At 33.5% G+C, this 25,988-nt stretch overlaps 3 protein-coding genes across 3 annotated transcripts; 1 reads left to right on the top strand and 2 right to left on the bottom strand.

Moving 5' to 3' along the window:
* Positions 1-6,528: 6,528 nt before the first annotated feature.
* Positions 6,529-7,923, bottom strand: LOC129790892 (probable RNA 3'-terminal phosphate cyclase-like protein). Its single transcript, XM_055828726.1, has one exon. It carries the CDS (start codon positions 7,797-7,799, stop codon positions 6,570-6,572), a length of 1,230 nt encoding a protein of 409 aa, XP_055684701.1. The 5' UTR covers positions 7,800-7,923; the 3' UTR covers positions 6,529-6,569.
* A 1,264-nt stretch (positions 7,924-9,187) lies between these two features.
* Positions 9,188-24,004, top strand: LOC129790866 (protein halfway). Its single transcript, XM_055828674.1, has 5 exons — positions 9,188-10,265; positions 20,767-21,330; positions 22,747-23,190; positions 23,260-23,529; positions 23,589-24,004. Exons 2-5 carry the CDS (start codon positions 20,767-20,769, stop codon positions 23,868-23,870), a joined length of 1,560 nt encoding a protein of 519 aa, XP_055684649.1. The 5' UTR covers positions 9,188-10,265; the 3' UTR covers positions 23,871-24,004.
* Positions 23,976-25,862, bottom strand: LOC129790858 (DEAD box protein 52 homolog). Its single transcript, XM_055828666.1, has 2 exons — positions 25,684-25,862; positions 23,976-25,621 (listed from the first exon to the last, which is right to left on the bottom strand). The coding sequence occupies exons 1-2, from the start codon at positions 25,759-25,761 to the stop codon at positions 23,990-23,992; spliced, it is 1,710 nt and encodes a 569-aa protein (XP_055684641.1). The 5' UTR covers positions 25,762-25,862; the 3' UTR covers positions 23,976-23,989.
* Between the last annotated feature and the right edge of the window lie 126 nt (positions 25,863-25,988).

The raw sequence follows: 25,988 nt of genomic DNA, 5'->3' as shown, positions 1-25,988 counted from the left end.
TAACTCATTAAAAAACTTCCAGGAAATTAAAAGGGTAGAAAAACACTTCAATTATAGGGAGTGTTCAATATTTTTCAGATGAAAAAAAAAACGTTTATATTTTTAATTAAAATACTAAGTAAAGTAATGAAAATTAATGGAGAAAGAAAAAAAAAGATAAAAATAAATAAATATATAAAACAAATGTTCACGGCGGAGAGATTTGAACTAACGATGTTGGTAACAAGAACACCACGCGTTAACCTCTAAGCCAAAGATACTCTTGTACTAAAGTCGTTGGAACTTTATCATTATCAACTTTACCATATTTTGTCAATGTCCAAAAACTTCAGCATTTTTAAAATAAATCCTCGAAAAAAAAATTAAAGTCTTCATATTAAATAGCTAGACCTAAGTTAGAGAAAAAATTCTACCACCAAATGAAAGTCCTTTTAAAGGACATTAATCTGTAATAACACTCATTCAATCCAATTGATGTTAAAATGTCCTTTTTAAGGACTTTGTGTAAAAAAGTGGAAAAATTTAATTAAAAATTATTTAGAGAGCTCTAAATAAGTTAGCTAGACCCAAGTTAGAGAAAAAATTCTACCATCAAATGAAAGTCCTTTTAAAGGACATTAATCTGTAATAACACTCATTCAATCCAATTGATGTTAAAATGTCCTTTTTAAGGACTTTGTGTAAAAAAGTGGAAAAATTTAATTAAAAATTATTTAGAGAGCTCTAAATAAGTTAGCTAGACCCAAGTTAGAGAAAAAATTCTACCACCAAATGAAAGTCCTTTTAAAGGACATTAATCTGTAATAACACTCATTCAATCCAATTGATGTTAAAATGTCCTTTTTAAGGACTTTGTGTAAAAAATTGGAAAAATTTAATTAAAAATTATTTAGAGAGCTCTAAATAAGATAGCTAGACCCAAGTTAGAGAAAAAATTCTACCACCAAATGAAATTCCTTTTAAAGGACTTTAATCTGTAATAACACTCATTCAATCCAATTGATGTTAAAATGTCCTTTTTAAGGACTTTGTGTAAAAAAGTGGAAAAATTTTATTAAAAAATATTTGTAGAGCTCAAAATAAGATAGCTAGACCCAAGTTAGAGAAAAAATTCTACCACCAAATGAAAGTCCTTTCAAAGGACTTTAATCTGTAATAACACTCATTCAATCCAATTGATGTTAAAATGTCCTTTTCAAGGACTTTCTGTACAAAAGTGAAAAAATTTAATTAAAAATTATTTAGAGAGCTCTAAATAAGATAGCTAGACCCAAGTTAGAGAAAAAATTCTACCACCAAATGAAAGTCCTTTTAAAGGACTTTAATCTGTAGTAGGACTCATTCAATCCAATTGATGTTAAAATGTCCTTTTTAAGGACTTTCTGTACAAAAGTGGGAAAATTTATTTAAAAAATATTTGTAGAGCTCTAAATAAGATAGCTAGACCCAAGTTAGAGAAAAAAATCTACCACCAAATGAAAGTCCTTTTAAAGGACATTAATCTGTAATAACACTCATTCAATCCAATTGATGTTAAAATGTCCTTTTTAAGGACTTTCTGTACAAAAGTGGGAAAATTTATATGAAAAATATTTAAAGTCCTCAAAATAAGATAGCTAGACCCAAGTTAGAGACAAAAATCTACCACCAAATGAAAGTCCTTTTAAAGGACTTTAATCTGTAATAACACTCATTCAATCCAATTGATGTTAAAATGTCCTTTTTAAGGACTTTCTGTACAAAAGTGGGAAAATTTATTTGAAAAATATTTAAAGTCCTCAAAATAAGATAGCTAGACCCAAGTTAGAGACAAAAATCTACCACCAAATGAAAGTCCTTTTAAAGGACTTTAATCTGTAGTAGGACTCATTCAATCCAATTGATGTTAAAATGTCCTTTTTAAGGACTTTGTGTAAAAAAGTGGAAAAATTTATTTGAAAAATATTTAAAGTCCTCAAAATAAGATAGCTAGACCCAAGTTAGAGAAAAAATTCTACCACCAAATGAAATTCCTTTTAAAGGACTTTAATCTGTAATAACACTCATTCAATCCAATTGATGTTAAAATGTCCTTTTCAAGGACTTTCTGTACAAAAGTGAAAAAATTTAATTAAAAATTATTTAGAGAGCTCTAAATAAGATAGCTAGACCCAAGTTAGAGAAAAAATTCTACCACCAAATGAAAGTCCTTTTAAAGGACTTTAATCTGTAGTAGGACTCATTCAATCCAATTGATGTTAAAATGTCCTTTTTAAGGACTTTCTGTACAAAAGTGGGAAAATTTATTTAAAAAATATTTGTAGAGCTCTAAATAAGATAGCTAGACCCAAGTTAGAGAAAAAAATCTACCACCAAATGAAAGTCCTTTTAAAGGACATTAATCTGTAATAACACTCATTCAATCCAATTGATGTTAAAATGTCCTTTTTAAGGACTTTCTGTACAAAAGTGGGAAAATTTATATGAAAAATATTTAAAGTCCTCAAAATAAGATAGCTAGACCCAAGTTAGAGACAAAAATCTACCACCAAATGAAAGTCCTTTTAAAGGACTTTAATCTGTAATAACACTCATTCAATCCAATTGATGTTAAAATGTCCTTTTTAAGGACTTTCTGTACAAAAGTGGGAAAATTTATTTGAAAAATATTTAAAGTCCTCAAAATAAGATAGCTAGACCCAAGTTAGAGACAAAAATCTACCACCAAATGAAAGTCCTTTTAAAGGACTTTAATCTGTAGTAGGACTCATTCAATCCAATTGATGTTAAAATGTCCTTTTTAAGGACTTTGTGTAAAAAAGTGGAAAAATTTATTTGAAAAATATTTAAAGTCCTCAAAATAAGATAGCTAGACCCAAGTTAGAGAAAAAATTCTACCACCAAATGAAATTCCTTTTAAAGGACTTTAATCTGTAATAACACTCATTCAATCCAATTGATGTTAAAATGTCCTTTTTAAGGACTTTCTGTACAAAAGTGGGAAAATTTATTTAAAAAATATTTGTAGAGCTCTAAATAAGATAGCTAGACCCAAGTTAGAGAAAAAAATCTACCACCAAATGAAAGTCCTTTTAAAGGACATTAATCTGTAATAACACTCATTCAATCCAATTGATGTTAAAATGTCCTTTTTAAGGACTTTCTGTACAAAAGTGGGAAAATTTATATGAAAAATATTTAAAGTCCTCAAAATAAGATAGCTAGACCCAAGTTAGAGAAAAAATTCTACCACCAAATGAAATTCCTTTTAAAGGACATTAATCTGTAATAACACTCATTCAATCCAATTGATGTTAAAATGTCCTTTTTAAGGACTTTCTGTACAAAAGTGGGAAAATTTATTTGAAAAATATTTAAAGTCCTCAAAATAAGATAGCTAGACCCAAGTTAGAGACAAAAATCTACCACCAAATGAAAGTCCTTTTAAAGGACTTTAATCTGTAGTAGGACTCATTCAATCCAATTGATGTTAAAATGTCCTTTTTAAGGACTTTGTGTAAAAAAGTGGAAAAATTTATTTGAAAAATATTTAAAGTCCTCAAAATAAGATAGCTAGACCCAAGTTAGAGAAAAAATTCTACCACCAAATGAAATTCCTTTTAAAGGACTTTAATCTGTAATAACACTCATTCAATCCAATTGATGTTAAAATGTCCTTTTTAAGGACTTTGTGTAAAAAAGTGGAAAAATTTTATTAAAAAATATTTGTAGAGCTCAAAATAAGATAGCTAGACCCAAGTTAGAGAAAAAATTCTACCACCAAATGAAAGTTCTTTTAAAGGACTTTAATCTGTAATAACACTCATTCAATCCAATTGATGTTAAAATGTCCTTTTTAAGGACTTTGTGTAAAAAAGTGGAAAAATTTTATTAAAAAATATTTGTAGAGCTCAAAATAAGATAGCTAGACCCAAGTTAGAGAAAAAATTCTACCACCAAATGAAAGTTCTTTTAAAGGACTTTAATCTGTAATAACACTCATTCAATCCAATTGATGTTAAAATGTCCTTTTTAAGGACTTTGTGTAAAAAAGTGGAAAAATTTAATTAAAAATTATTTAGAGAGCTCTAAATAAGATAGCTAGACCCAAGTTAGAGAAAAAATTCTACCACCAAATGAAAGTCCTTTTAAAGGACTTTTATCTGTAGTAGGACTCATTCAATCCAATTGATGTTAAAATGTCCTTTTTAAGGACTTTGTGTAAAAAAGTTGGAAAATTTAATTAAAAATTATTTGTAGAGCTCTAAATAAGATAGCTAGACCCAAGTTAGAGAAAAAAATCTACCACCAAATGAAAGTCCTTTTAAAGGACTTTAATCTGTAATAACACTCATTCAATCCAATTGATGTTAAAATGTCCTTTTTAAGGACTTTCTGTACAAAAGTGGGAAAATTTATTTAAAAAATATTTGTAGAGCTCAAAATAAGATAGCTAGACCCAAGTTAGAGAAAAAATTCTACCACCAAATGAAAGTTCTTTTAAAGGACTTTAATCTGTAATAACACTCATTCAATCCAATTGATGTTAAAATGTCCTTTTTAAGGACTTTGTGTAAAAAAGTGGAAAAATTTTATTAAAAAATATTTGTAGAGCTCAAAATAAGATAGCTAGACCCAAGTTAGAGAAAAAATTCTACCACCAAATGAAAGTTCTTTTAAAGGACTTTAATCTGTAATAACACTCATTCAATCCAATTGATGTTAAAATGTCCTTTTTAAGGACTTTCTGTACAAAAGTGGGAAAATTTATTTAAAAAATATTTGTAGAGCTCAAAATAAGATAGCTAGACCCAAGTTAGAGAAAAAATTCTACCACCAAATGAAAGTTCTTTTAAAGGACTTTAATCTGTAATAACACTCATTCAATCCAATTGATGTTAAAATGTCCTTTTTAAGGACTTTGTGTAAAAAAGTGGAAAAATTTATATGAAAAATATTTAAAGTCCTCAAAATAAGATAGCTAGACCCAAGTTAGAGAAAAAAATCTACCACCAAATGAAAGTCCTTTTAAAGGACTTTAATCTGTAATAACACTCATTCAATCCAATTGATGTTAAAATGTCCTTTTTAAGGACTTTGTGTAAAAAAGTGGAAAAATTTAATTAAAAAATATTTAGAGAGCTCTAAATAAGATAGCTAGACCCAAGTTAGAGAAAAAATTCTACCACCAAATGAAAGTCCTTTTAAAGGACTTTAATCTGTAATAACACTCATTCAATCCAATTGATGTTAAAATGTCTTTTTTAAGGACTTTGTGTAAAAAAGTGGAAAAATTTAATTAAAAATTATTTAGACAGCTCTAAATAAGATAGCTAGACCCAAGTTAGAGAAAAAATTCTACCACCAAATGAAAGTCCTTTTAAAGGACTTTTATCTGTAGTAGGACTCATTCAATCCAATTGATGTTAAAATGTCCTTTTTAAGGACTTTGTGTAAAAAAGTGGAAAAATTTATATGAAAAATATTTAAAGTCCTCAAAATAAGATAGCTAGACCCAAGTTAGAGAAAAAAATCTACCACCAAATGAAAGTCCTTTTAAAGGACTTTAATCTGTAATAACACTCATTCAATCCAATTGATGTTAAAATGTCCTTTTTAAGGACTTTGTGTAAAAAAGTGGAAAAATTTAATTAAAAAATATTTAGAGAGCTCTAAATAAGATAGCTAGACCCAAGTTAGAGAAAAAATTCTACCACCAAATGAAAGTCCTTTTAAAGGACTTTAATCTGTAATAACACTCATTCAATCCAATTGATGTTAAAATGTCTTTTTTAAGGACTTTGTGTAAAAAAGTGGAAAAATTTAATTAAAAATTATTTAGACAGCTCTAAATAAGATAGCTAGACCCAAGTTAGAGAAAAAATTCTACCACCAAATGAAAGTTCTTTTAAAGGACTTTAATCTGTAATAACACTCATTCTATCCAATTGATGTTAAAATGTCCTTTTTAAGGACTTTCTGTACAAAAGTGGGAATATTTATTTAAAAAATATTTGTAGAGCTCTAAATAAGATAGCTAGACCCAAGTTAGAGAAAAAATTCTACCACCAAATGAAAGTCCTTTTAAAGGACATTAATCTGTAATAACACTCATTCAATCCAATTGATGTTAAAATGTCCTTTTTAAGGACTTTCTGTACAAAAGTGGGAAAATTTATTTAAAAAATATTTGTAGAGCTCTAAATAAGATAGCTAGACCCAAGTTAGAGAAAAAAATCTACCACCAAATGAAAGTCCTTTTAAAGGACTTTAATCTGTATCAAGACTCATTCAATCCAATTGATGTTAAGATGTCCTTTTTACGGATTTTTTATATAGATTTTGGAATATTTTTGTTTTTTGGACAAATTATCTAGTTACCTATCCCTAGCCTAGAGCGAAAATTTACAATCTGGTCTAGAGGTATTTAAAAAAATATTTCTTGAGGTGTCCAAAAACTTCAGCTTTTTTGGACATTTGTTTGATTATGAGAAAAAGAGAAAAATATTTTTGAATATTTTGTGAAGTGTCCAAAAACTTCAGCTTTTTTGGACATTTTCTTGTTTATTTACATTATTATTTAATTATTTTTATGAAAAATATGAAAAAAATAAATTTTTGAAAATTTTTGACACATGCGACATCGGCTCATTTAGTCGACGATTTTGTCCAAAAACATACGGGTGTCCAAAAACTTCAGGGTGGTCTACACAAGTCATGAGAATTTTGGGAGCTGTCTCTGGATGCGCTTCCGCATCATCCTCCTCCTCCTCAGCGAAATTTTCCAATTTAAAAGTAATGGAGAAAAACTCCCGGAGATGCTGAAGGAAGTGAATGGTGTAGTCCGAGAGGGGTCCTGTGAGGAATTTAGCCACATTCTTCTGACCCAGTGCCATGTAGAGTGTTACAAGCCACTGAAATGTGGAATCAACGCATCCACCTCTGAAGATTTCTTCCAGGAGCTTCTGAGCTGTTTCTCTGCCCAATTCCTCAGGAACTGATGGCTCTGATCCGTCCTTGATGAGATTGGACACCGTCTCTGCGGCATAGAAGCATCCATCGGTGGTTTCAGCAACGAGATTTATTCCAAACCCCGGACTATTGCCGGCTGATTTGCCCTTTGATTGATCTGTGTGAATGTAGACGTCCGGAAGGAATTTCAGCATGACTCCCTTGGCTGCTTCAACGGTACGATTGGCCAGAGCTGGTGACACACGACATGCATAGACAACACCACGGATTCTTTTCACCATTCCCGACTTCTGGAGTTGCAATGTGTGTAAATTCTTCCGGACGGGGCATTTGAACAGTACTTCTCCACCTCCATTTGGCATCATCCCCCGTTTGAGGACTTTGAAAGACAGCCCATCGTCCACAATGAGGAAGCGCTTGAGGATTGGCATAGCTGATGATTGAATGTGATCCACTGAAGGGCTTTCTTTGCTGTTTGTCACTCCTCTGAGGGTAACATTGAGCGGAGACTTGCAGAATGGTCCGAGAGCCAGGAGGACATCCAAATAGTACCCAATCCCTCGCTGGAGGCTACAATCGTGCATCAAGGTGCCACCAAAGAGCAATCCAGGCTCATAGACAACCCCTGTTCCTGTCTCATTGAGCTCAATGCGTGTCCCGTTGGTGATTTTGTCCAGGAGTCGAATGAGGCTCACCTCGTACTCCCGCAATCCTGGAGGATGCTCAAAACTGCGAATGTTGATGATCTTCACGGGTTTCCCGCTCAGTGTTGCAAGCAAAAGTCGCTGTTTCAGGAAGTTGCTTCCTTTGAACACAAGAAGGTCATTTTCCTTCCCAACAGACACCATCCTGATGGATTTCCCTCAATAATTTCCACTTTTTTCACACAAAAATCTCGTCCTGAACACACTGCCGGAAAATAAAAACAAAACACGTGGGGCTCTGAGTGATCTGACTGTCAGAGCTCTGACAAAGATGGAAAGAGATGCAAATAGAGTTTAGGCGGCAAATAGAAAGAGATGGATATTGTAGTCCTCGTTAAAAAGTCACAGATATTGCATTTGGTTCAGTTTTGTTTTAGCTAAGAGCTTGTATTTTCGAAGCAGCATTTTTAATAAATAAAATTATACTTTTTGAAAATGATTAAAATCTGGCGGAAAGCTTAATGACATTTTTTTCAAAACTAATTTGTTAACCCATTTCTGTCATTCATAGAATATTTTAGTGTATTAATTTCATATTTGTATCGAATCGGCTTGTATATTCCTTTTTTGAATCAAATAATCTATCACAGAAAAATAAAAAAATCTACATTTTATGTTTTCATTTAATTATGATTATAATTCTTAACATTTCTTGACATTTCGTTAGTTGCTTAACACTGCTATCACCTTTGTTCTCATCTCCCCTGTATAGATTCTAAGCAGATAAAAAATTCTTTACCTGCTCTTGTGTCTTCGATTTGAAAATGAAGCTTACGATTTCTAATATTGTTATGAAATTTTAATGCTTCTGAATTTCTAACATTTTATAAACATTTTTTTTGCCACAGAATATGTTTTCCTCTTAAATTTCAGTCGTTAGAATATTTAACGTTAATTCACCTGAATTTCCTTCTTTAACTTTTTTATTCATTGCAAAAAATCTACTGGACTGATTTTGATTATTTATAGAAATCTTTTACAGACTGAATTTGTTTCAATATTAATCTGAAAATTCTTGATTTAGAACACTTTACATCAAGAACTATCATTTAAATATTTCAACAAGCCTAAGAATTAATATAAATTAATAAATCTTTAGAAGTCTTATGTTATTATAGATCTTATGTTATTTGAAACTGTTCTTAATAAAAAAAACATTGAATACTGCATTCATAAGTCTAAAAAATATTTTAAATTATGACATAAAACACAACAGAGAAATCAACAAAAAACAATCAAATAATGCAGAATTCGAACTCATTCAATTAAGATTATAAAATCAGAACTTCTTTTATTTGTTCAATGTTCAATTAAACTAAAAAACTCTGCTGAATTTCCTTTGATTGAAGTTCAAAGGACTGACGAGGAGCTGTTCCAATTTTTCATACCGATCAGTAAATAAGAAAAAAACGCTGCATCTTATACTTTCCAGCGACGTTTCGGAAAATCTTTTACCATCATCAAGCTCTGATTTTTTTCTATTTCTCAGATATGACTAACAATTCATTCACAACTTCCATAAGCTTGTATTAGTTTAATTTTTTCCACTCTCTCATTCTCTCGGTCTTTCTTCTCGCATTCTGAGCTCTCAACACGGAGGAACGTTTGAGACACTTTCAGTATAAGTCTTTTATATCGTACGATCGGAGAAGTATTTTTTTGTGTGTTAAGTCGCTCTGGTAAGCTCTCAATTTTAATGCAAAAGTGACCATTTTCCCCGTTTTAAGTGATGCAAAAATGAGGCAAAACTATTTTTTCCTCATTTCCCATTGAATTGTGCACACAAGTGTTGAGTCAAGGAGGGCAAAAAAAATCTTTTCTATGTGAATATCGCGCGGACAAGTGCTTTTGAGTTGTGTATAAGTTAGTATTTTTTTAGCCACGAGAACAGGCACCAAAGAAGAGGCACACAAAACGATAAGACGAACCAAAAGCGCACGGAAATATAAAATTTAAATAATAATTGTGTGTGATTTGTAGACGAAAAAAATTCCCTCCTTTTGTCGTGTGTTGCTTGTGAGTGTTTTGCCGCGTTTTTATTTTAAGAATAATATAAGAAAATAAAATAATAATAAGAAAAGCACCAAAGACTGTTTGCAATTGAAATTGCCTTGTCGAAGAAATTTTTATTAATAAATGCCGAGTGCAAAGTGAAAATTTTGCGTAATAGCAGAAGTGTATAGAAGGAGAGTGTGGGGGGAACATAGTGCGGTGGAGATAAGCAAAGAAAAAGCAAAGCAGTGGAATTTATAAAAGCAGAGTGACTTAAATGTGTGTTGTGTATAGTTGAGACTGTACGAGGAGGGAATAAGAAAATATACAATCCCAGCTATAAATACTGCAAAAGACATCCACAGCAAATATTAGCTCAAGAGGCTGGACGAAGAAGCAAAAAAAAAAACGCGTGTGTGTGATAAGAAAATGATTTATTCTGTTTAATATGATGTGCAATTATCACAACATATTGATAACATAGAATAGAAGGAAGGAGCGAGGGACGATTTCTCTCTCACCGACCAACATTGAACACTCCAGCACAACACAAACTTGCGCTGTATAGAAAAAGAATCAAATTTATCAAAAAGAGCGAAGCAGAGGTAAAAGCAACAGGTAAAAAAACACGAATATTGAGTTTTTGCCTTTTCATTTTCGTCTCTGTGTTTGCAAATTATACTCACTGCGGGTCTAAAAATACACATCAATTGCTCAGCTAGTTTGTGGCATATTTTACTTCCTTTCCCGCACCCGGCTCTCTTCATTGATTGCGTGGACGGAATGAGCAAAATAAAATGAATGCAGAGGACTTCGCACTATGCTGGCCTCTGTGCTGCCTTTCAAATTATCTTTATTTTATTTTTAATGAGTTCTCGCAAAATATGGGGCATTTATTCGTAATTTAAAGGTATAATTTTATTAAAATTGGTTGGGGAAGTACGATGGATCATTCGGATAATTTTAAAACATTTTAAAATGGCTTTTTTCTAACGTTTTGTATATCCTTGAATTCCTAACGTTTGGTATTAGACCCATTATGATTATAGTTTTCTATGTAATAATTCACATACTACATATTTTCCAATGTAAATAATACAATCGTTAAGATTTTTAACGTCAAGTAATTTTTTTAAGCGTTGCACTTCAACTGAGCCTTCAACGTCTTGTTTTTTGTATCCCGGAATTTCCTTACGTTTGATAATTTATTCCTAAATATTGAACTTTGATAATTTTATCCTTGAATTTTAATTATTTGATATTTTATTCATAAACATCTATAAAGCTAAATACACGTTATCTGTTAATTTCTAACGTTTGATATTGTATTTCTGAACTTCTGAGAATAAAATCTTTATCCATAAACTTGTTGAACTCGTTGAACTTATCCTGTCTATCCCTTAAATTTCCCCTGAAAGTTACGGACTTTATCCAAAAATTTCTAAAGTTTTTTTCTTAAATTAATAACTTTAATAATTCTATTCCTCAGCTTTTCAACTTTGATAATTTTATCCCTTAATTTTAATTAATTGATATTTTATTCTTGAACTTCTTTGAAGTTACATAGATACTTTATCTCTAAACTTCTAACGTTTGTTAATTTTATACCTAAAGTTATAATTTTAAAAATTTTATTCTAGAATTTCGCACGTTTGACATATTTGTTACAGAATTTCTAACGTATAGATATTGCATTTTCAATTAAATCTCATTTTACGTCTGCTTATAATTATAATTAAAATTCTTTAAAATTTCTAATGTAAGGTAATTTTCTGCCAATATTTCTAACATTTGATAATTTGTTAGCTGCTTATCGCTTCTAGCGTAGTGCTGCTGTAGTAAATTCAGATCAAGCCAATACAGAAAATTCAAATACTTCCTACAATTTCTAGAATTTCTATTTAATGTTTTTGCAATCCTAATGCTTCTGAATTGCTAACTCTTTTGAAATTCTAATCTATGTTATTTCAGAAAATATAGGGGAACGTGGCCCAATTGCGACCCCCTAAATTCTGTTTCAGAAGGATTGAAAAAAGTCATATTAAAATGAATTAAATCTTCCCAAGTTTGGTACCATTGGAAAGGTCATTTTCCGCATAAGCATTCTTCCCTATTGTTATATGACATGCGCGAAATACTAAAATAGGGACAATAAATGACGAATTTCTTAATGAACAAGACCTGGCGCACCCTCATTATGATCTCCTTTAACGATTTCATTGATCATTTTGCGCATTTTTATTGATTTATTCGAGAAAATCGTGAAAAACCTAAATCAAAACAAACGCCTGTCAAAGGTCAAAAGAAGAGTGCAGAAATACAAAAAAGAAATATCCCACGCAGTCTTTCTCTTTCTGTCTCTCCCTCAACACCAAAGGTTGGTGGAGGGTAAGTGCACTTACGGTATTCTGACGTTGAGATTTCGACAGGAATTTTGGCCAAAGTTGATGGAGGGTCAGAAATTTTGTGCTTTTTTACGGTATACTGACGTTCTCAAGGAAGAAATTGAAAGTATATTTTTATATAATAAATGAGATTCTTCTGGTCAAAAAAGCTTCTAAAACGATTTGCTCTCTTTCAAACAATCATTTTAATGCATTTATATGCCATTTTAATTAGTTTTTGATGATAGAAAAAATGATTGATTTTTCATCTTACTGACCTTTAATGACTTATTTCTGACGATATTCCAACGTTTACACAAAAAATTGAATTTATGCGAAAAAAATGAAGTAAATACAGCAAAAACGTCTTTTAATAGCTTTTTGATCATCTACAAATAGATTTCTAATGTTTTAATGACTAAAACTTTGATTTCTGCAAAATGACTAAAAATGCCTCAATTTTTACTGACTTTACTTACCAAATAATAACGTTATTCTGACGTTAGAATTTAGTAAGCTAATGACGAAATTCTGACCATGTTTTACGATAATCTAACGTCAAAGTTATTATGTGTTAGCTGGGAATAGGCTAACTTTGTTCTATAGATGCAAACATTCTATCTCTTACCTGTTCTGAGTAATAATGGAATTAAAAAAAGTTGCTAAAATTGCACTTTTTCACCACGGTGTTCTAATTGCGACCCCCCGAGTGTTCTAAATGCGACCCCCTTTTTTTGCCGTAATTTGTGGGTTTTTCACTAGTAGATCACATTTATCACTACTATAAATAGGGAAACTGCCATGAATTACCCGGAAAAGCCGGAAAATCAAGAATTTATTTTCATTCTTCCCCACATTTGTTTTGACATTTCGCCCTTGAGGTGACTACACACACTTTCACACACACCGACAATTGCGCACTCACTGACGTAATTCCCAGAAAATCCACGAAAATTCTTCTGAGGAATGCGTAAATTACACTAACTGCTCCCCTTTGGCTGTAGGAACATTTTCACTGCGAAAAAACTTTCAAGAAACGTGAAAAAATATTGATTTTCCCGAAATCAAAACACAGCGCGGTCTGTGTGAGAGAGACACTTCCACACCACTACACGCATGCGCGGCTGCTTTACCGTGGTGAGTGGTGGAAATAGACGGTCCGAATTGAAACATTTTGGGGGTCGCAATTAGACCATTCTGCATGTATTACATTTTCACTTAATTACTTAAAATACCTAAAATCTTTCAAAAAATTGTAAATCAAGTAATAAACTAGACCCTCTAAGCTACAGAAACGCGGCATAATATGAGACATAATAGTGGGAAAAAAACTCATATCAACTTGGTTTCTAAAATCAGAAAATGTCGGCCAAGTGCTGAAAATGAATTTTGATTTTTTATTAGTCCTGTTGTGTACCAAATTAATTTATTTTAGGCGCTAACATTATCTTACTATAATATCTTCATAATGTAGTGAAACTAATTTTATAATATTTCGTCATTTACGAGAAAAAGGGGCGGTCCCAATTGGGCGGCGGTCCGATTTGGGCCACGTTCCCCTAGTGTTTATTTCCTAAATTCTATCTTTTCAAGTTCTTCAATAAACTTCCAACGTTAGAAATTTTCATTCTGAAATTCTAACGTTAACTATTCTAAAAGTTTAAACTTTAGATATAAAACTTTTTAAATTAATTTTGTTATTTTAAATTATGAATCTGTGGAGTTGAGGTTTCTAACGTTTGACACTACCCATCATAACAAAACAAAAAAAAAAGTTCTGCATTTTTTGCAAGATTTTGAGAACTTCTATTTGCAGCTACTATCGACTTATCATAAACGGCAGAATCCTTTCTTTCTTTTTCTTTTGCAAAAAACTTTATACAGAAAAACAAAAAAACTTGTTGATTAATGTAATTATTCATTCGTTCAAACTATAAAAAAAATCCCAGCGAGTTGAAGTAATAAAATATATGGGGAATGTTGGGTAAGAAGCAGAGAGAAGTGAGCTGTACAGTAGAAAATGCACCAATACTGCAACATTACTCATTTAATGCATTCTCCAATTACAAAATTGTCGTCCCACACGCAATAATTACTTCCCAGAATTTTAATTTTATTCCATAAATTTTTCTCTTTTGTGTTCACAATAAATCATGGAGAATCTTTTGCTGCAAAACTCCGTCACAGAGTATTAAAAATTTTCCTCACAGACAGATGAATTGTCTTTGTTTTATAAATTAGGACATTCTAATTGCATTTTTAGGAAATTCTACTAATTTACTTTGCGGTAAATTATTAAAATAAACCAACTGATTATTCGAAAGCTCTCAACAAAACATTATAAAAGCCATTAGGATGGATTTACGATGAGTTTCAGCATTGTATAATAATTTTATATAGTAATACAATCTCTGAAGGGATGAAAAAATCCAAGAGTTCCGTACCTTCCTCTTTTGAGGGGAACGTAGATGGCGCGCGGACTGGTGCAAATTCGGGGGGTAAGCGAAATGCAAGGAGGACCTTCCTCCCATTCACAAGATCATTTGCTTTCGAGCGCTCATGGTGATCACTTGAAGGGTCGCATGAGCTGAACGTTTTTTCTATATGGACTTTTTTCTGTATGAACTTTTTTTTGTACCTACGATGAGTGGGTTGCAGAAGAGGTGCACAAAAAAGGGCTGAAGGAAGAAAAATGTACACGGAGTTGAGTTCAGATCTTGCAACATTTTTGGTTGTACATGAGTGGGAATGAACAGAAATACATTTTCTCTCCCTTTTGCACAATGAGATCTTCCAAAGTCTCGAAGAGCACAAATTTTGTCTTTTCGAGCAAAATTCTGCCTCAAACACGCTAGCTCATTCGAGACGAGCTGATATTGTTACTAACGAATTTAAAATACTCAATATAAACTTTTATTTGAATCAAAAATTTTCTTCTAAAGGTTAGTATGTAAAATATTAATTTTGAAAACTCCGTGGAAATATTAGGTAAATTAAAAAATATATAGGTACTTAATTAAAAATAAATAAATTCAAAAAACGAAATTGAATTGCTTAAAATATAATAATTAATCAATATTTGGCTAGACCAGAATAATAGAAAAATTCTATTTGCGGATTTAACCCTCCGTATACTATGAGGGGCAGGTGACCAACCCTAGAGCTATATTTTGAATTATTACGCCTTAGTTCTTATAGAGATATAGAACCAAGCTTTGAGAAATAAGTTTTTTGGTTATCTAAGAAGATTGTGTAAAAATTTCAGGTCAATCCGACCACCAGAATAAAAGTTATAAGGAAAAAATATAAAAAGAGGGAATTCAAAAATTGTTGTAACAGTCAAAATTCCATTTTCTCTTCACTTTGTCACTATTAGTCTCTTTCTAGAAGATTCTAACCTCAAAAAATTATTTTAAAAAATCATCAAAAAATCCATTGAAAAATTTATTTTTGTGTTCAAAATAGATAGAAGATTTATTAGGGAGTACCAAGGAGTCTATTAAAGCTCATTTGACTGAAAGATTTTGCTTTTTTGCAAAAAATTCTATGGGGTCAGTCACCTACCCCATTGTAATGCACGTAAGTGTTTTGGTCACAGTACGGAGGGTTAAGGCGTTTAAAAAACAAAGTGAACAAAACTTTTTTATAATTTTCAGCGATGTTTCAGCATAGTGGTACTTGGAATTTAGGATTTATAATTGTGTTTGAAGTAGTACATCGAGTACATCATTATGTTGAAAAGATAGTCAGATTAATATTTTAAGAATAAAAAAAGAATTTTTTTGAGGCTTCCAAAAATACTTTTCGCGTGCTAAGAAAAAAATATTCTTAAATATTTTTCTTTTAGCGCTTTTTAAATCTTTATATATCTTCATTAACTGGGTAGTGCAGAATACGAAACGGATGAGTGGTTTTTACTAACTTAACCTGCTGGCCGCCAAGACCTTGGAGCTTCCTTAGAGCGCCAAGGTGGGGTCGTTGAACGACCCCAAGAAGGAAGTCGATTTTCTCATAAACTATAAAACCGGGAACTGTCGGGTCACTACCTTTAGACTCCTTATATAGTCCTCTTGCCCCTTGCATCACAAATTCGCCACCCGGAAACACGCAGAAGAAGATATTAGGGAAAAACATTTTTCACTCATTTTTCACACTTTCTTCGTGAGAAATTTGCCACGAAGTTGACTGCAACTGCTATTTTTTTTCACTACTTCCCCACATTCCCCTCACTTCCCGCACCGTGATAAATGGCAATATTTCTCGAATATTCTTTATTGTTTTGCACATTTATATGCTTCTAATTATGTTTTATGTTGTTTATGTTACTTATTCGCGATAATTCTGACACTGAGATGGTAAAGTGAGAAAGTAAACACAACCCTTCAACCCCCTTCAACCATATGATTTATGATGTGACTAACTTCATTCTAAGAAATTTTCCGCAGCATGGCCGTTACACCAATTTTTGAATTCCCTTCTTCTACATTTTCCTTAATAACTTTTCTTGTGGTGGTCGGATTGAGCTGAAATCTTTACACAACCTCCTCAGATAACCAAGGAACTTATTTCCAAAAGATGGGAATGGTATCTTTTATATTTATTAAGTTATAGCACGAAATATAGGGCTGGGGTCGTTCAACGACCCCGCTTGGCGGCCTAGAGGTTAAAGGGATTTCTCAGTATAATTATTTTAACCTGAACATGTCAATTGGGACGAATTTAGTCGCTAATGTAAACAGTATGGAGTTGCTTGGTTCGCTCCAATTTACCTCGCCTCGCTTCGCGGGGATTAGTTGCAAATTTTAGATAAAAATTTATTGCGGCGGAATATATTATCAAATAGAGATTCAAATCTTTATCTAAAAATTAGGCTATGTACTTGAATGGAGTTTAAAGGGGAATAAGTACGGCCACTCGAAATCGCCTGTTATAAGGAGCCTCTGCACCAAATTTCATCGCGATCGGTCAAACGGTGTAGATTTCTATAGCTGTACAGACACGAAGATTACCAAAAAAACAGACCTTTCTTTATTAATAGATAGATAGGTATTTTCTAGCCTTCCATTCGAAAAATGCCATGATTGATATATTTGTGTAATTCTCTGCTTTAGTGGTTAGAACACCACGGATTTGTAACGAATTAAAAGATGAGAGGTTAGATTAGAGACTGCAATTAATATCTTAGGTGAAAAATCATTTCAAATATCGGAAAATATCATCAACCTAATTTACCCCACCGGTGACTATATTTATCCATCGACTTTCACGAAAAGCAAAAGTGGAAAGATAGGAAATGCTCAAAAAACTCATATTCCCTCGAATGGCCTTAAAAAATTGTAAGACAGAAAATATCGTATTAGATTGACCTATCGAGGACAATATCTTGCCTTAATTTGCCCCAGCCCCAGACGTCAGATCGTGAGCCCCAATTTTTCTAATTTATTTATTATATAAATTTTTCTGTCCGATAATCAATACGATTTCACACTTGTAAATCCTAAAGATGCGACAAAAAATATGCCGAAACATCGCTGAAAAGTATAAAAGATTGTGTTTACTTTGTTCGTTAAACCGATAAATAGAATTTATATTACTCTGGTCCAGCCAAATATTGATTAATTATTATATTTCAATCAACTCAATTTTTTTAATTTAATTTTTTTTCTTTTATTTTACTAACCTTTAAAAGTAAATTTTTGATTCAAAGTTGACTTAAAAAGAGATTGAAAAAACTTCTAAAAAATTAAAAAAAAAAAAAGTAAATAAAAGTTTATATTGAGTATTTTAAATTCGTTAGTAACAATATCAGCTCGTCTCGAATGAGCTAGCGTGTTTGAGGCAGAATTTTGCTCGAAAAGACAAAATTTGTGCTCTTCGAGACTTTGGAAGATTTCATTGTGCAAAAGGGAGAGAAAATGTATTTCTGTTCATTCCCACTCATGTACAACCAAAAATGTTGCAAGATCTGAACTCAACTCCGTGTACATTTTTCTTCCTTCAGCCCTTTTTTGTGCACCTCTTCTGCAACCCACTCATCGTAGGTACAAAAAAAGTTCATACAGAAAAAAGTCCATATAGAAAAAAGTCCATATAGAAAAAACGTTCAGCTCATGCGACCCTTCAAGTGATCACCATGAGCGCTCGAAAGCAAATGATCTTGTGAATGGGAGGAAGGTCCTCCTTGCATTTCGCTTACCCCCAAATTTCCTTAAAAAGACCTCATGCGCCATCTACCTTCCCCTCAAATGAGGAAGGGCCGAAACGATTTTGGCACTTTCGCCCTTCTTTGTAATACTATGTGTAGATAGCAAAGGTTTCAGCAAAAATTAATGATAAATAGATTTAATAAGAAACAAAATGGTTTAATCATTTAATTTAATTAAGTCGACATGTGTTTGTACAAAAACTTAGTCGTAGCAAGAAAGCGCTAAATAGTCTAATAAACTTGCGGCTTATTTTAAACAGCAACAAGTGACCATATCTCGTGTTCTATGAAAGCTATTTAGAAAGCAGAAAAATAAATATTTTCCTGAAATTCTCTCAAGTTCCATTTTTACAGTAAGAATTATTTTAATCCGTATATTAATTTTTAAATGTCCGAGAAACCTGTGAATTAGGGATCTTTTGGAAAAGTCAATTCTTGTTAGATTTTTTTCTAGTATTCTTGAAATATCCTCTAAAAAAGCTTCCAAAATTCATTCTAAAATCAAATCCATTAGACTTTTGAGAAAATGAAATTTTTAATATCATCTTAAGGATCATTCAAAGTCGTCAAAGTCAACAAAAATTTAAATAATTCTCTTAAAATCATTATAGTAACTTGAAGAAATACGTTCAGTGGGTTCAGTGACAGTGAGAACGAGAACAAATTCCGAGTCCATTAAAAGCTGACTTAAATACTTTTTCTTACACGAAAACAGTTCTCATATTTTATTGCTTTTCAACATTTAATCTTCCGGTGAAATATGAGAGTTTTATTTTGATTTGTGGTTCGTCTGAGGAAAAAGCAAACGCAGACATTTGAATTTGCTCGAGGGGGGCGCATGCACTTCTTCGGAGAATTGTACAGCGGGACAAACAAAAATATTGAAATTTATTTAGCAAATATGATGAGTCTCGAAAAAATACATTTTGAACTTTAGTTCGGGGTTCAGGATTTAAATAGGGAAGATTGGGACACGGTGGGTTGCAAGGGGTGTTATCTGGCGACTATTTGGAATATTTAAGCGAATCATCCGAATCTTGACGAATAATCCGAATCTTAACAAAGACTTTGAATCTTTTTGAAGAAAAATCAGAATTTTGACGAACAGCTTTTTGACAAATAATTCGAATCTTAACAAATAATCCGAATTTTGACGAATAATTGTAATTTTCCAAGATATAATCCGAATCTTGACGAATAGTTCGAATCTTCGTGAAAAATATTCCAAAATTTCTTGACGAATAATTCGGATCTTCTTAACAAATAATCCGAATCTTGACGGATAATTCTAATCTCAACGAATAATCCGAATCTTAACGAATAGTACGAATCTTCTTGGAAAATATTCCGAAACTGCTTGGCAAATAATTTGGATCTTCTTAACAAATAATCCGAATCTTAACGAATAATTCGAAAATTTTCGTTCAGATAAACACTCCTTGGTGGAATTAGCATTTTTTATGCATTTCTAACGTTTGACGTTTCTTTCTGTTTAGAATTCATAAAATAATGTCTAGTTCTTTTGGATAATTCGACGATTTTTATTCTAAAGCTATAGAATTATTTACTAATGTTAGTCTAATGTTAGACATTCTCCAATAATTTCTAACGGTGAGAGATTTTTTTTTAAACTATTGACGTGTTTTTTTCTAACGTTAACAGTAAAAGATTAATTTGTATATCATTAAAAAAATTTCCTTTTTTTGAAAAATGAATGAAAAAACCTGATCTTTCTGAATTCTTAAGATGTTTAAATTTTTTGATTGAAATTTATTCATATCACCCCTCCTTCCCCTATTAGAGAGTTTTTTCAATCCGCCAAACATTTTCTTTATTTTCTTCACACTTTGTTCTAACAGCCAATGTCTTCAACATATCACAAAGAATTTTTTGCTACAAATTTTTGCTAATTAAAAAAAAGTCTTGCTAAGAAATAATCTAAATAAATAAATAAAAATTAAATTTAACTCACATAAAGCTGGCTGAGAAAGATCCTCAAAAAAGTAGATTAAGCCCAAGAGGATGTTGGCTTATTTGAACAAGTGAAATTCCCAGCAGATGTGAATGAAAAAATTGGGAAATGAGTTCAAATTGGGCATCATCGGTGTTGGTTTTCACATGGCTGTGAAAAAGCGTGATAAAAAGCCACCGCGCGGCACACGTGAGATTCTAAAATTCTCATATTTGCACAGTGATAAGTGCGTGATTATGCGCTTTTTTCTCTCACTCATATATTTTCCCATCCATTCTCATGCGCTCTTACACCGGAGATGAATCTTACACAAATATTTATTCTTCTTTTATGGCAGAGAATTGTGTGATTGTAATGGGGTACAATTTGCAAAGCGATACCAATAAATTGTGGCAATATCGCGAGGGTGTGGAGTGTGCAAATAGATGGGATTCCAAATTGGCTTTAATTGCTTCGGTAAATAAAAATGCGGGGGTGGGAAATAAAGAAGACATTCACGATGTTCGAAGGATTTGCTTAGACGCTATAAAGTTGTTGGATATGTTTACTCCTTTACAGATGGATTCGCGCCTGTTGTTTGTATTTGCTTTGGCGTGGATTCACTTGATGGTGGTGGACGCAAGGATACCCGAAGAGCCAGCTGTGCCCAATCAAATGGTCACAACGGAATCAATGGTGACTGCATCCACCCAGCCCACACCGGAGCTTCATCATCCCCCACAAAATGGGCCATGCTTCTATGCTGAACCCGAACTCTGCCAAAGTCCCCTAATTGACGATCCGAAGCTCCAAGTTCCCAATTGCGAATGTCGCCTACATCCAACCATCCCTCAATCCCTCATCTGCTGCAATGTGACCAGTCTCACGAACATCACCTCGTGCCAGGAACCAGATCCATCTGAACACTGGAAGAATATCCACGTGAGGAATGCAAGTCTCGATGAATTGGACATTTCTAATGGATTCTGGAAGCTCTTTGAATCCATCTCCATCACCGATGGGACACTGAAGAGAATCACGCGGGAATTTACAAGATTTTCAGCAACAAAGTGCTTCAATGTTTCCAACAATACCATCATGGAGATTCAACCGCGTGTCTTTAGAAATCTCATGCAGCTTCAGGTAAAAAAATTTTATTTTATGTATTCTTTAGTTAGGTATTTGTTGAAAAAATATTCGAAAAAAATTGTAAGAAAGACAAGAAAAGCTACACCTTCTATGCCATCCAGCGACGCTTCAATTAATTTATTGTAATCTTCAAGCTCTGATAATTCGATTACTAATTTAATTTATTTATACATCTACTAAACTAAAACATCTAAAAAGCCCAAAAAGCCTTTTAAAATCTTTCATTTTTTTTAATGGTTTTTAATATACAAGGGTTTGAAAATTTAGTTATTTTTTAATTTAAAAAATTTACAGAACTTTCTAAGAATTGAGGGAATTAATTTTCCCACAAAATTTAAGAAGAATCTGCCCAAATTCCAGGGACTTTCCCAGAAATCTATTCGATGTTTAAGAAAACTTTTTTAAAATTAAAATTGCCCTTAAATTGATTTGATTAGATAAAAACGTCTCAAAAATAGAGATTTTTATTTTTTTAATATTACAGGTTCCCCCAATTTAAATGATTTCCCCGAGAGATTTTTATGAAAATTTAAATTATAAAATAATTAATTACTTACTTTTCCATTTAAATTAATAGCTTATGATAATTTTCTTGGGGCTCTTGGGCCATTGTAACGTTTGACTTTTGATATCATTTAAAAATGTGTTTGAAAACAATTTATTTGTTTTAGACGATAATTAAAAAAAAAGTCTATTACTTTTTTGAAGTTTTTTTTTTATTAAAGGAAAAAGTAATTTTTTGAAGTATTTTCTAACGTTTCGAATTTTTATATGATCTTTCTAACGTTCGGCATTTTATTTCAATATTTGACTCGTATGGTATTTCTTTTCCTTGCCCTGTACATACTATTGGAATTTTCGTTTTAGCTTTGAGCTTTATTTTCTTATGCTTAACTGTTTTTTTTTAAGTCCTTTTTTGACGTTTTGACGTTAATTTTTTAATATTTGAGGGCTTTTTCTCTTTCGCCATTTTGACGCTCAACTTCATTTTTTAACGTATGACATCTCCTTAAAATATTTTAGCTGTGATTCTTAAAAAGTTTATAGCTTTTGACGTTTTTTTTCTTTTTCCGTTTGACTTTTTTGACATTTAAAATACATTTTTTGACATTTTCTAATTAAATTCTTTTACTAACGTTTGACATTTCTCTTATAAAATATTTGACATTTAAACTTTTTTTTAAATCTTTAATATAATTTTTAAACTATGAAAATTACTTTTAAATTGCTTGAACATTTAGTTAGGGTATTAAGACATCTAAAACCCTCATTAGCTACGCTTTTGCGTGTATCCATTAAATTAAGACTATCACTAAAAAATTAATTTAAAAAATCTACTTATAATTTTAGTTAATTTTCAATTAAAATACCACAAGAATTGTTCTAAAAAAATAATTTTATATTCTTTAGGTTCTCGATATTTCCTTCAACAATCTCTCCACAATTCCCAACATAAATAAGCTGACCAACCTCACGATGCTCACGATCGACATTCGCGGGAATAAGGACATGCTCTGCAAATCCGTGAGTGAAACAATCGACCGAGGAGGGCTGGAGCTGAACTTTGTGGAACCAGACAAGACGTACTGCCTCACGAATCAGACATTCAACTGGTTCAACTCCACAGACAACGTTCCCCTGAGGCAGCTCTACCGGATGAAGCAACTGCAATCTGAATGCCCATCGGATTGCAAATGCGAAGTGGAGAGAATGAATTATGAGCAGCAGAGTCCCGAAAATGGGACCCCCCTGCTGATCTTCTCTGCCAAAGTGGACTGTTCGAATCGGCACTTGACGGAACTCCCACAGAAGCTGCCAACCAATACTTACTCTCTTAATGTTTCCTGCAACAATGTGAGTTTTTTTTTTCTTTTCTTTTTGCAATAAAATTAATTTTTGTAATAATTTCTTTTTTTTTTGTAGATCACGAGCTTGTCTGCCCTCAATGACAACCCAACATATCAACAGATAATCCGCCTCTATGCGGATAACAATCAGATCTCATCGCTCCTTGATCTCGAGGGGACGACCTTCATTGAGGAATTCGAGGTTTTATCGCTGCGGAAGAATAAACTAAAATCAATTCCCATTTATTTGCTCTCAAATACCCTCGATAAGAATCCCCGGGGTAAGATGCTCTACTTCGAGGGGAATAAACTCCACTGCGATTGCAATTCAGCTAAAATTCTCCGGGTACACAGTGATGGTCATAAAAAATGCTCAAAAATATTAATTTGAATTTTCTTCTTCAGCTATGGCTGTTGGCGCGTCAGAATCACATAAAGGATTGGGATCAGATTCTCTGTGAGAATATGCCGCAAATTGTCGTGGATCTGTCAGAGATGAAGCTCTGTCAGTCGCAGCACGACTGGACGGACTACATTTACTACCTCATTGCAGCTGAGATCTTCCTCCTGGGGGCGCTTGTCTTTAAGGTCTCCTACGACTATTGGGTCTTCAAGACAGCCGGCTACCTCCCATGGCCCGCCAGTAAGATGCCCAAACTCCCGTGCGACTGGCTCTGCGAGTCCTGAACATCACGCACCTGCCATTTCTCTGTGCCTTTATTTCTGTGATTTATTATTGCTTTTTTATGTACCATGTGTGCCGTTATTGCGTGAGTTAAGGAAGACTGGAAATGATTTTAAAAAATTCAACTTTTATTCTTTCCGGGAGTTTTCTTCGTTATTTTCTTTCCCACACGTCCTTCTTTAACCCCCTTGCGAGGTTTCTTTTGCATAAATCGCGGCAGTGTTGTAATATCCTCACGCTTCGGAGCGGTCTTCATGAGTTTCCGTCGGACCTGCTTGGAACGTCTCTTCAGCGCTAACATGTATTCCGGAACGGTGCCTCCGGAATTGCGAATAATCTGAGCAATACTCCGGAGATTGACAACGTCGTCGGATGTGAAGAACGTTACAGCCTGGCCACGTCGTCCAGCTCTCCCGGCACGCCCAATACGATGAACGTAGGAGATTGATGATGGTGGGAAGTCGTAGTTAATGATCAAATTGATTCCCTTGAAGTCAATGCCACGACTCATGAGCTCTGTGCAGATCAGCACCCAAATCTTCCCCTCCCGGAAACCCCGAACGATGGAATCGCGTTCATTTTGTGTTCGATCCGCGTGAATTGCCTCAACATTGATGCCGTCGTAGAGAAGTTCTCCGTGCAGCTGCTGAGCACGATCTTTGCTCTGTACGAAGATAAGAACAGGCGGCTGGAGACCCTCCTTGATGATATCCCGCACAGCGAGTAATTTTCCCGCTTCAGAGCCCACAAAGAGGAGCTTCTGCTCAACGGAATCCGTCGCAGAATTCCGCACTCCAACGGAAACTTTAATCAAATCCTTGAGGTTGCTCTTCGTCCACTTGCCCACGGTGGGAGTGTGGGTGGCACTGAAGAGAGCTACTCGTCGCTGGGGATTCGAGCACGCAGCCACAATTGCATCCAGTTGCTCCCGGAAGCTATTTTTGCCCTCCTCAAACAGCTTGTCAGCCTCATCGATAACCAACCACTGGACTTTACTCAAATCCAGGAGATTCTCTCGCAGTAGGAAGCAAACGCGATTGGGTGTGGAGATTAGAATATCAAAGCGCTTTGTCTTTTCCGGTGAGTACATTTCTGCGACTTTTTGTGTGGTTTTGGTGATTAAATGAAGCTTGAAGTTGATTCCTTCGGAAAGCCGGGAGCACTCTCGGAGAATCTGTCTGGCTAGCTCACGTGTTGGGCAGAGAATAAGTGCCCGGAATCCTTCTTTTTTCGGCCCTTCGAGGTCTCGAATGATCGGCACGAGGAAGGCAGCTGTCTTCCCGGATCCCGTGGGGGCACACGCAAGGAGGGAATGCTTCTTACCCAGCATAACTGGCATGGCTTGCATTTGAATTGGCGTTGGATCCGTGTAACCGCAGATGGTTAGATTGTTGGCAATATCCATCCGGAGGTTGTATGTTTGTGCCATCTCATCAAATGTCTCAATTGGTGCCGGAATATCCGTCCCATTGACGCTCAACTTGTACCGATTCCTCAACCGATTAACTGCCTCTGTGGCCAGGAGATTTTTCACCTTTTTCGACAGCTGACGATCTTTTTTCTTCCTCTCCGGACGACTCTCCGTAACGTTGTCCAGCAAATTCATTGCCTCATCCTCCTCATCTTCAGGTTCAGATTTTATATCTTCCTCCGGAACGGTGGCTTTGAGCCAATCGTGAACTTTATCGTAGTCAGCATACAAGTTTCCCGGTTCATTCTTGATTTCTTCCTTTATTTTCCACGATGTTGCTTTCTGCAAAAAGCATGAATTTTTTTGAGGTTATGTAGGAAAATTGAGGAAAACTCCAAACAAACCTGCTTTTTGAGGGTGAAATTGGATTTATTGAAGGATGCACCGCATGTTAGTTTCTTAAAAATATCACTTGAATCCATTTCATTGAAGAGATAAAAAGGATTTGCAGGAAAATGAAAATGTAAAGAAAATCAACACGGCGAGAGATCTCAGAACCCATTAAAAATTACACCGACATTTTCAATTCCAATATTTTGAAAAATTGTTTCTAACGTTAGAAAATTGTTTCAGCCTTCTCAGTCATTCTTTATGAGTTATTTTCAGAAAATGATGTGGAAATTGCAATAAACAACCTTTGTTTTATCAG

The sequence above is a fragment of the Lutzomyia longipalpis genome, chromosome 2 (genome assembly GCF_024334085.1).
Source record: "Lutzomyia longipalpis isolate SR_M1_2022 chromosome 2, ASM2433408v1".
NCBI lineage: Eukaryota > Metazoa > Arthropoda > Insecta > Diptera > Psychodidae > Lutzomyia > Lutzomyia longipalpis.
This window is presented reverse-complemented; position numbering and strand designations above follow the sequence as displayed.

Excerpts from the sequence above, each read along its gene's own strand:
- LOC129790858 (XM_055828666.1), bottom strand. The coding sequence starts at position 25,761 with ATGGATTCAAGTGATATTTTTAAGAAACTAACATGCGGTGCATCCTTC. Across the intron at positions 25,622-25,683 it reads ATTTCACCCTCAAAAAGCAG|AAAGCAACATCGTGGAAAAT; the intron begins GTTTGTTTGGAG and ends TGCTTTTTGCAG.
- LOC129790866 (XM_055828674.1), top strand. The coding sequence starts at position 20,767 with ATGGATTCGCGCCTGTTGTTTGTATTTGCTTTGGCGTGGATTCACTTG. Across the intron at positions 21,331-22,746 it reads GAAATCTCATGCAGCTTCAG|GTTCTCGATATTTCCTTCAA; the intron begins GTAAAAAAATTT and ends TATATTCTTTAG. Across the intron at positions 23,530-23,588 it reads ATTCAGCTAAAATTCTCCGG|CTATGGCTGTTGGCGCGTCA; the intron begins GTACACAGTGAT and ends TTTCTTCTTCAG.
- LOC129790892 (XM_055828726.1), bottom strand. The coding sequence starts at position 7,799 with ATGGTGTCTGTTGGGAAGGAAAATGACCTTCTTGTGTTCAAAGGAAGC.